We start from the raw sequence: 11,693 nt of genomic DNA, 5'->3' as shown, positions 1-11,693 counted from the left end.
AACTGAATCCAAGAACACATACATCAAAACAATCATCTATCATGATCAAGTAGGCTTCATCCCAGGGATGCAGAAATGGTTCAATATATGGAAATCCATCTATGAAACCCACTATACAAACAAACTCAGAGGGGGAAAAAAACCCACATAATCATCTCATTAGATGCTGAGAAAGTATTTGACAAACTTCAACACCCCTTCATGATAAGTCTTGGAAAGATCAGGAATTCAAGGCCCATACCTAAACATACTAAAAGCAATATACAGCAAACCAGTAGCCAACATCAAGCTACATGGAGAGAAACTTGAATTCCCTTTAAAATCAGGGACTAGACAAGGCTGCCCACTCTCTCCCTACCTCTTTAATATAGTACTTGAAATCCTAGCCAGAACAATTAGACAACAAAAAGAGGTCAAAGGAATACAAACAGGAAAAGAAGAAGTCAAAATATCACTATTTGCAGATATAATAGTATACTTAAGTGACCCCAAATTTCCATCAGAGAACTCCTACAGCTGATGACAACTTCAGCAACATGGCTGGATATAAAATTAACTCAAACAAATCAGTAGCCTTCCTCTACTTAAAGGATAAACAAGCTGAGAAAGAAATTAGGAAAATGACACCCTTGACAATAGTCACAAATAATATTAAATAGCTTGGGGTGACTCTAACCAAGCAAGTGAAAGATCTGTATGAAAAGAACTTAAAGTCTCTGAAGAAAGAAATTGAAGATCTCAGAAGATGAAAAGAGCTCCCGTGGCCACGGATTAGCAGGATTAATATAGTAAAAATGGCCATCTTGCCAAAAGCAATCTACAGATTCGATGCAATCCCCATCAAAATCCCATCACTTTTTCACAGAGTTAGAAAGAGCAATTTGCAAATTCACTTGGAATAACAAAAAGCCCAGGATAGCAAAAACTATCCTCAACAATGAAAGAGCTTCCAAGGAATCACCATCCCTAATCTCAAGCTGTATTACAGAGCAATCATGATAAAAATTGTATGGTATTGGTAGAGACAGGCAGGTAGATCAGTAGAATAGAATTGAAGACCCAGAAATGAACCCACACACCGATAGTCACTTGATCTTTGACAGAAGAGCTAAAACAATCTAATGGAAAAAAGACAGTATTTTAACCAAATGGTACTGGTTCCACTGTAGGTCAGCATGTAGAAGAATGCAAATTGATCTATTCTTATCACCCTGTACAAAGCTTAAGTCCAAGTGGGATCAAGGACCTCCACATCAAACCAGATACACTCAAACTAATAGAAAGAAAAAAATGGGGAAGAGTCTGGATCACATGGGCACTGGGGAAAATTTCCTGAACAAAACACCAATGGCTGATGCTCTCAGATCAATAATCGACAAATGGGACCTCATAAAACTATAAAACTTCTGTAAGGCAATGGACACTGGCATTAGGACAAAAAGGGAACCAACAGATTATGAAACAATCTTTACCAATCCTACATCTGATAGAGCGTTAATGTCCAAAATATACAAAGAACTCAAGAAGTTAGACTCCAGAGAGCCAAATAACCCTATTATAAAATGGGGTAGAGAGCTAAATAAAGGATTCTCAGTTGAGGATTATCAAATGTCTGAGAAGTACTTAAAGAAATGTTCAGCATCCTTAGTCATCAGGGAAATGCAAATCAAAACAGCCCTGAGATTCCACCTCACACCAGTCAGAATGGCTAAGATCAAAAACTCAGGTGAGAGCAGATTCTGGTGAGGATGTGGAGAAAGAGGAACACTCCTCCATTGTTGGTGGGATTGTGAACTGGTACAACCACTCTGGAAATCAGTCTGCAGGTTCCTCAGAAAATTTGGACATAATAGTACCTGAGGATCCAGCTATACCACTCCTGGGTATACACCCAAACAATGCTCCAACATATAACAAGAACATATGCTCCACTATGTTCATAGCAGCCTTATTTCTAATAGCCAGAAACTGGAAACAACCCAGATGTCATTCAAGAGAGGAATAGATATGGAAAATGTGGTACATTTACACAGTGGAGTACTACTAAGCTATTAAAAACAATGACTAGAGCCAAGAAGTCGTTTTCCAAGTATAAACCTGCACCCCTGGCCACTCTTCCCAGTACCCTTGACCCTGCCGAGTATGACGTGTCTCCGGAGGCCCGAAAGGCGCAGGTCGAGCGCATGAGCATAAGGGCCCGGCTTAAACGGGAGTATGTGCTTCAGTACAACAACCCCAAACGCCAAATGCACATCGAGGATCCTGCCTTGATTCGTTGGACCTATGCAAGATCAGCAAATGTTTATCCTAATTTCAGACCCACTCCCAAGAACTCACTTTTAGGAGCGGTGGCAGGTTTAGGGCCTCTCATCTTCTGGTATTATGTTATCAAAACAGACAGGGACAAAAAGGAAAGACTTATCCAGGAAGGAAAACTGGACAGAAAATTTAGCATCTCCTACTAAGTTCGGCAAGGGTGCCTCTGTTCTTGCATCAATAAATCTCCTATTAATCACTGAAAAAAAACAATGACTAAATGAAATTCTTAGGCAAATGAATGGAACTAGAAAATATCATCCTGAATGAGGTAACCCAGTCACAAAAGAACACACATGATATGTACTCACTAAAAGGTGGATATTAGCTCAAAAGCTTGGAATACTGAAGAAACAATTTACAGACCATACGAAGCTCAAGAAGAAGGAAGACCAAAATGTGGATGCTTCATTCATTCTTAGGAGGGAGAACAAAATATTCACGGGAGGAAATACAGGGACAAAGAATGGAGCAGGGACTAAAGAAAAGGTCATCCAGAGACTGCCGACCTGGGGATCCAGTCCATATGCAGCTACTAAACCTATTGCTGATGCCAAGAAGTGCTTGCTGACAGGAGCCTGATAAGGGTGTCTCCTGAGAGGCTCTGCCAGAGCCTTACTGATACAGATGAGGATGCTTGCAGCTAACCATCAGACTGAGCCCAGGAACTCCTATGGAGGAGTTAGAGAAAGGACTGTAGGAGCTGAAGGGGTTTGCAACCCCATAGGAAGAACAACAATATCAACCAACCAGACCACCCCCCCACACCCAGAGCTCTCAGGGACTAAACCACCAACCAATGAGTATGCATAGAGGGACCCATGGCTCCAGCTGTATATGTGGCAGAGGATGGCATTGTCTGGCATCAATAGGAGGAGAAACCCTTGGTCCTGTGAAGGCTTGTTTCCCCAGTGTAGGGAAATACCAGGGCATTGAGGTGGGAGTGGGTGGGTGGGAATGGGAGAATCTTCATGGAAGCAAGGGGGAGGGGTATGGGAGACGGGGAATAGGGGCTAACATTTGAAATGTAAATACATAAAATATCTAACAAAAATAAGAAAGAATTAGTAAAGGCTCAGAGAATGAAATAAATACTTGTTTCAAATATTAAAAAAAAAGAGAGCTAAAGCACAATGTCTTCTTGCTAAAAACAAACAAACAAACCAAGCCAAACAAACAAGTAAACAAACAATCAACATTCTTTGGGGGCTAGGGAGATAGATGGCTCAGAGCTAAAAGCCCATAACATGATTTTTTATTAATTAGTTTATTTATTTTGTATGTGGTAGGGGGTAGGCATGCATGGTCCACATGTGACGTCAGAGAACAACTTGCAGGCGTTTTCTTCTTTCTCCACATGAGTCCTAGAGATGGAATTCAGATTGCCAGATGTGACCTTGACCTGCTGAGGCATCACCCCAGCTTCGAATGACCTTCCACTTAGAATAAAAGAACTCAATAAAGTTGCAGGATACAAAACCAAAACTAACAAAATACTACAAGAAAAAAGAAAGGAAAAGAAAACCCATTCATAATAACATCAGAGGTAATGGACTGCCTAGGAGTATATTTAAGTATAGAGGTAAAAGCCTTTTCACCAAAAACTATAGCAATATTGGCCAAAGACATTGACAAGAACTCAAATAAATGGAAAGATATCCCACGTTCATGGATGTGAAAGGAATGATGTCACTGTAATGTCTGTCCTACGAAGTGATCAGTTCTATTCTTATCAAAATTCCAGTGGGTAGACGGTTTGGTGAGTCAAATGCTCGTTGTGCTAGCCTGAGGAGTTGAGATCGGATCCACAGCACATATGTAAGAGGTTGGGTGTGGGAGCATGTCCCTGTAGCCCCAGCATTGTGCCTAGTTGGAAGAAGTGGCAGCAGTAGGATACTGTGGAGCTCAGTGTGAACTCCGGGTTCAAAGAGAGAAACTATCTGACATAGGATGGAGATGTAAGTGGTCAAGAGTTTATACTGCTCTTGCAGAAGACATGAGCTCAGTTCCCAGACCCCACGTTAGGTGACTCATAACCTCCCGTACTTTTAGCCCTAAGGGATCCAACAACCTCTTATGGCTATGTCAGGTACTGCATCCATGTGGTGGATGTAAGACAGACAGACAGATGATAGACAGATAGATAGATAGATAGATAGATAGATAGATAGATAGATAGATAGGACATAGAGATATAGATATAGATATATAGATATAGATATAGATGGTTGTGTGCAAACACATACACAGAACATGAATAAACCTTCAAAGAAATAATTGCAAACCATAGGTCTGATAAAGAATAAATATCCACAATACGTAGCATAAGGAGCTCATGCTGATAGCAATGACAACAACAACAACAACCTTCCTGGAAATGCACAAAGGACTTGAGATATTTTTCAATGAGGGATTGTCTACACTGGGCTGGTGGGATTGTCTACATGCTTGTGTGGGATTTACTTAATTAATTTTATTGATGTAGAAAGACATAGCACCATCCCCTTGGTAGGGGTTCTGGACCCATACAGGGTGAAGAAACATGCGAGAAGAGAAATGGCTCAGTGGTTAAGAGCACTGGCTTCTCTTCCAGGGCACCTGTGTTCAATTCCCAGCAGCCACATGGTGGCTTACAACCATCTGTAATTCCAGTTCCAGGGGATATGATACCCTCTTCTGTAGACAACAGGCAGGCAGCTGGTGCACATGCATATATACAAGCCAAACACCCATTACAATGAAAAGGAAAAGAAAAGGCTTTGCCTTAAAGGGGCTGGGGATGTCACTGAACTAAGCACAAACAAGCTAGCATCTGTTTCTCTCTTCTATTGACTGTGGACTTGATGTGAACAGCTGTTTGAACTCCCTGCCGCCTTACTTCCCCACAGTGATGGACTGTAACTTGGAATCATAGGATGAAATAAAGACCCTTTCTCCTAAGGTGCTTTCTGTTGGGGTATCTTATCCCAGCAACAGAAACAAAATTGTGACTATGTGCGAATGGCCAGTGGGAGTTTGTACCACTAACTTATCAACAGATAAATTCAAAATAGAAGCCATAAGTAGAGACTACCCGACACATGTTAAGAGATAAGTGTTGACAAATTGTAGAGGAAGAGAACCCTTATGTGTTGTTGGTGGGGATATCACTAAATGTGACCATTATGGAAAGTTATACATAAAGTGACTGCATGAATCAGTAATCCCACTTGTGACTGTATATCCCAAAAGAAACAAACTAGTTTCTCAAAGATCCATCTGCCCTCCATGTCTTATTCACAGGAACCAAGACATGAAAACAGCATAAGCTGGTGAGTGAGTGGATAATGAATGGCAAATACATGTGAGGGGATATTAATCAGACATATAAAAGGCTCGTGTGGTGCAATAGGAACAAGCCAGGAGCACATATGAGATAAATCAGCACGACAAGACAAACCGTTGGGTTGGAGAGAGGATTCGGCGGTCACGATGCTTGCTGTACAAACGTAAGGACATGGAATTTGAATTTCCAGGATCCGTATACAAGATGAATATAGTGGAGTCTATCTGTTAGCCCAGTTCTGGGGTTGAGAACTGATGTAGAAAATATTCAATCTCAATCCATGCCTTCTACCCTACTGTTGATCATTTAGCTTCCAGATAAAAGATACACATGACCTTGTATTTATAATGTCTTTATTAGCTCTAATGCTGGGCCGATATCTACCCTCTATGCTACTGAAATCTATTTTCTGTTGCCCGAGTTATTATTTACTGTGTTCCATCTAGGCTGCTCTTGACTCCAGTTGGCCAGCGGTCAGGGCCATGCTTTCTTGACTCCAAACCCATAGCATCTTCTCCTCTCTACACCTTCTTCTCCCTGCTTGTGGTCTCCTCCGACCCCAACCCTGGGAACACCAAGCCCCCACCTATCTCAAGTCTACCAAGCAGTAGGCTGTAGCATCTTTATTAGCAAATCAGAAATAACTTGGGGAAAAGGTCACATAACATCATTTGGGTCTGCAAGCCAGTGGACTCTCTTTTCTCTGTGGTAACCAGGCCTTGGAGATCTGCCCTTAGCATTACAATAGCAACAGACAAAACCTTAACAGGAGACTATGGGGGATGGATCTCCAGATCTCACCAGTCAGGCAGCCTACTCAAAACTGCAAACTTCAGGTTTAGTAAGAGGCTTTGTCATAAAATATAGGTAGAGGCTGATAGAGGAAGACAGCTGACCCTACTTCTGGCTTCCACACATGCACACAAAGACGAGTACACCTTCTCTCATACATGAGACAGGAGCAAGCGGACACAATCATTGCATTTTGGGTTTTAAAACTTTTATTTTATTTTATGCGTGTAAGTGTTTTGCCTGCATGTATGATGTACATCACATGCATGTCTGGTACCTACAGAATTCAGAAGATGTGGAGTTTTCTGAAATTGGAGTTATGGATGGTTGTGAGTCACCATGTGGGTGCTGGGAGCTGAACCCAGGCCCTCTGCAAGACCACCAAGTCCTCTCAACCACTGAGCCATCTCTCTGGCCTCTATTTTTCTTTCTTTTATTTTTTACTAAAGACAATTTTAATGTATATGGGTGGTTTCCCTGCTTGCGTGTCTGTGCACCATCTGTGTGCAGTGCTGACAGAGGCCAGAAGAGAGTATTTGATCCCTTAGAGTTGGAGTGGTAGGCAGGTATGAGCTGCCATGGGGGTGCTGAGAACTGACCTCTGGTCCTCTGCAAGAACAGCCAGTGTTCTTAACCACTAAGAACACTTCTCCAGCTCCCTCTCCCTCTCTCTCTTCCCCTCTCCCTTCCCCTCCCTCCACCCCTGCCATCCTCCTCCTCCTCCCTCCCCTACCCTCTATGTGTATGTGTATGTGTGTGGTGTGGTGTGTGTGTGTGTGTGTGTGTGTGTGTGTGTGTGTGTGTGTGTGTGCCATGCAAATGTAGTACCTACAGAGGTCAGAATAGAGCAACTCCCCTGGAGTTGGTGATAAAGGTGTTTGTGAGCCCTCCGATTTGGATGCCAGGAACTGAACACAGGTTCTTGGAATGAGCAGCAAACATTCCTAACCCTGGGCCATCTTTCCAGTTCTGCTCCCTGGAAATTGCTTTAATAATACATGCCACCCAAGAGCTCCAAACCCCCATTCTGTCTCCTACATAAAGCCAGTGTCCTGCATCCGAACCACGTCATGTCCAAGACATACACAAAGCTTGTGAGCTCATTCCTACTTAGACATTTGTATGGCGGAGCTGGTAGAGGATTGATGTCGACTCTCTGAGAACCAAGCAGTCTGTTTGTCAGTTGCTGTGATATAAATGTTCTCACTGTAATGACGTGTTACTGGCATGTTCTAGTTTCACTCTGCTGCTGTGACAAATAACATAACAAAAGCAACTTAGAGAAGAAAAGGGTTTGTTTCACCTCACAGGTTAGTCAGCCATTGAAGGAAGTCAAGCAGGAAGTCAAGGAGGAGCTTGAAGGAGAGACCATGGAGTGACACTGTTCCCTTACACAGGCTCATGCTCAACCCAGGACTACCTGCCCCGGGATGGCACCTCACACAGGGGCCTAGGCCTTCTACCTACACCGACTAATAATCAAGAAGATTCCTCACAGAGATGTCCACAGGCAAATCTACTCCAGACAATTCTTCAGTGAAGACTTCTTTCTTAGGTGTCTCTAGACTATGGTAACTGACAAAAGCTAACGGGGTGGGGGGGAGTTAATTCACCGGGTGTGCATTGGGATGACATATTTGGAAGTTCATTGTGGTGGTTAATTTTTATTGTCAAGTTGTGTGATTTAAGAAACACTTAGAGGGCCTACAGAGATGGCTCAGAGGTTAAAAGCACTGGCTGCTCTTCTAGGGGACTCTTAGTTAAATTCTCAGCACCGCACACTGGCTCACAACCATTTGTAACTCCAGTTTCAGTGGACCTGGCACTCTCTTCTGTCCTCTACATGTACCTGGCATGTGCATGTACAGATAAATGCAGGCAAAACACTCAGGCACATAACCTTTCTGAAATAAAAGAAAAAGAAAAAGAAAAGAAAAGAAAAATTCCTAGGGGAGCTAGGACAGTAGCTCAGTTGGTAAGACCTAATTTTAATTCCAAGAACTCACATTCTCACTTTTTTGTTTTTGGTTTTTGTTTTCTTTAATTCAGGAATTCACTTACAATCCCAATCCCAGTGTTGGGAGATGGACACAGACAGTTACCTGGGGCTTACCTTCTGGCCAGCCTACCTTAATCAGCAGGCTCTTAACCAGTGAGAGACTGTACAAAATAAAAAGGCGAATACCTCCTGATGAATGTAGGCTTAGATTCTTCAAAAATCTACTATAATAAGGGTTCTTGAACACTCTAACCTCCCTTCTCATCCCACCATCCACCAGAGGTAGTGGAAAGGGAAGGTTATAGGGCCAAGGGGGACGTGTACCTGTTTAGAAATAGTTCTTTCAGGGTGATTCCAATATCCACAGTCAGGATATCAGCAGTTCAATCCAGTTCGAATCAGCAGCAGCAATTGGATCCGCTCAAAAACACCACTCAAAAGTCAGCAACAGCAGTTTGATCCAGAGGAAACAGAGGCTCTGCCAATCCGCCTGAGTCTGTGGAAGCATCAAAAACCCACCAGAATACCACGAGAAGTTCTTTGGTAAGTTTCTCTCTCTATGAAGTCACAACAAACAATGATCAGCAAAGGAGGCAAGGTGAAGCAATGCCACAGCATTGTCAGTGAAGACCAGCATCAGCAAAGCCCCAGGAAGACCAGCAAAGAGTGGCAAGGCTGACCGGTGCCACGGGGTCAGCCACGGTCTGTTGGGCTATACTTATACTATTTCCAAAATCATGTGTTCTCTCAAGCCCACTCTAGCAAAACATCACATGCCCTTCTCCGAGGCAGCTTCCAGAAAACCATCTGATCTCAGTAAAACATCCTCCCACGTGTCTGCCTCAGCAAAACATTGGCTCACAAGACAGTTTTCAGAAAAACACCACATATACCAAATAGATATGAATCTCCAAAGAAACCAGAAATTTTCACTTCAATACCTGAAGCTAACCTTTGACCTCCACACATTACACACACACACACACACACACACACACACACACACACACACACCATGCATGCCCCTGGGTTGAAACATTCGGTCCTGGAAAAAGGCTCCTTAAGGTTCAGGAGCTTTAAATCAAAACATTCATTCCTTTTTTGTTGATTGGACATAAATTAGAGTAATTTGGGAAAAGGAATCTCAATTAAGAAAATGCCTCCATTGATTGCCTGTAGGCAAGAATGTAGTGTATTTCTTGATTGCTGTGTGATGGTCCAGCCTGTGCAAGGTGATCCTAGGGTGGATAAGAAATCAAAGTGAGCAAGCCAAGGGGAGCAAGCCAGTAAGCAGCATCCCTCCATGGCTTCTGCTTCAGTTCCTGCCTTGAGTTCCTGCCATGAATTCCTTGGATGGACTGCAGATATGAAAGTGTAAGCTAAATAAACCCTTTCCTTTTCAAGTTGCTTTTGGTCATGGTCTTTATCAGAGAAATAGAAACTGACTAAGACAAAAGCTGGCACCAGAAATGGGGTCTTGCTGTAGCAGACCAGACCATGTTTTGGGGAGAACTATGAAAGGACTTCAGAACTTTGGATTATAAAAGCCATTGAGTGTTCAGAGTTTAATGAGCTATTTAAGGACTTAGAGGAGAATGCTGAGAACAGTGCAAACAGTGGGGACCCGGCTTGTGAAATCTCAGGTGGAAGTCTGAGAGTTCCTCAAAGACACTATTGGGGCTGTTTGATACTTCGAATTAAGATTCTGTGGTTCTGGTCAGAGGGGGCTGAAGCTGTGATTAACAAGAGACCAGAAACACTAAAGTGAAACCTTTTCTTTACTGGAACAATTGATGCTGGTCAGTTAGGACTGAAAAATCAGCAGTGGTTAAAAAGAGACCAGCATCGTTAAGGTGAAATCTTCTGGAAGTGTTTCTCAGAGTCAACAAACAAAAGCTGTGGTTCAGGGAGGGTCACAACTCTGTCTGTGCTTGTAGCCATACTTAGTAACATAGGAGAGTCTCCCAGGTGATACTGGTTTTGAAGGCATAGAGAGCAAATAAGATTTGGCACAGTGTAGCAAGACCAGAGTCCTTGAAGAGAGGCCATTCGTGAAGGTGCAGCTCTAGTTTGTCCCAGTACTGGGGGAGCCAGGGAGAGAGCTGAGTGAGGCCTGGCACTGGGTGGTTGGGTCAGAAACACTGAAGAGAGAGCCCAAGAGAGGCTATTGGTGAAGGTGATGTTGTAGCAGAGCCTGGGTGCTTGTACTATGGATGGCAGACTCAGAGAGGTGGAGCTGTCCAAGCCCTTTGGCGCTCAGAAGTGAGTCCAATATGTCTGACACTGAGCTTGACATTGTTGGACTGTGGTTCTACTTTCATTTGATTGTGACTGTGTTCTAGTTCTTCCCTTTGAGAGTGAGACATCTGTAAAAAAGCAGATGTCTGGGAGCTGGAGAGATGGCTCAGTGTTTAAAGAACTGACTGCTCTTCCAGAGGTCCTGAGTCCAATTCCCAGCTACCACATGGTGTCTCACAGCCTTCTTTAATGGGATCTGATGCCCTCTTCTGGTGTGTCTGAAAACAGCTACAGTGATCTCAGATACATAAAAGTAAATAGATAAATAAAATAAATAAATCTAAAAACAAAAACGGAAGTCCACAATTAAGAAGCATTGATGTATTAGAGAAAAATTGAGCATTTTTAGTGACTGGATTTTTAGAGTGTTTGAATTTTTAAAGACTGTGGAGCCTTTATATTGGAATTTCAAGCTGGAATGTCCTATATTGCTTCAGTAGTAGTAATATGAGATCTTGAAGACAAACAAGAAAGGGAGCTTTATGGTTTAATCGTGATGTGTCAGGTTGATAATGGACCACTCTCTATGGAGGACGAAGAGATGACTCAGTGGTTGAGAGCTATGTTATTCTTGAAAAGGACACAAGCTCAGTTCTCAGCACCACACAGAGGACCTCACGATCACCTGTAACTCCAGCTCTGGGATCCACCCCTGAAGTCTCTTCAGTGTTCGTAGGCACCTGCATGAGTTCATACATCCTGACCCCACACACATACACGGAATCAAAGATAAAACACACCAGACCTGTGCGTTTGATCCCAGTACTCAGGAAGCATATGCAGGCAGACCTCGGTGAGTTCAAGGACAGCCTGATCTACACAATCGGTTCTAAGCTACACAGGGATGCATAGTAGAGCTTGTCTAAAATAAAATCAAGATTTTAAAATTGCATACACATTTTCTCCAGGAAGGAGAGGTGCAGGGTATTCAAGAAACTCTAAAAGTAAACAAATGTCACCTGT

The 11,693-nt window shown here is 42.9% G+C and overlaps 1 protein-coding gene across 1 annotated transcript; it reads left to right on the top strand.

Annotated features, from left to right (window-relative positions):
- The first annotated feature begins 2,060 nt into the window (after positions 1–2,060).
- Positions 2,061–2,506, top strand: Ndufb4l5 (NADH:ubiquinone oxidoreductase subunit B4 like 5). Its single transcript, XM_039097424.2, has one exon. It carries the CDS (start codon positions 2,061–2,063, stop codon positions 2,463–2,465), a length of 405 nt encoding a protein of 134 aa, XP_038953352.1. The 3' UTR covers positions 2,466–2,506.
- The last annotated feature ends 9,187 nt before the right edge of the window (positions 2,507–11,693 follow it).

The sequence above is a fragment of the Rattus norvegicus genome, chromosome 1, assembly GCF_036323735.1.
Source record: "Rattus norvegicus strain BN/NHsdMcwi chromosome 1, GRCr8, whole genome shotgun sequence".
Taxonomy (NCBI): domain Eukaryota; kingdom Metazoa; phylum Chordata; class Mammalia; order Rodentia; family Muridae; genus Rattus; species Rattus norvegicus.
Note: the sequence above shows the minus strand (reverse complement) of the source record. Positions and strands in the feature narration are given on the sequence as shown.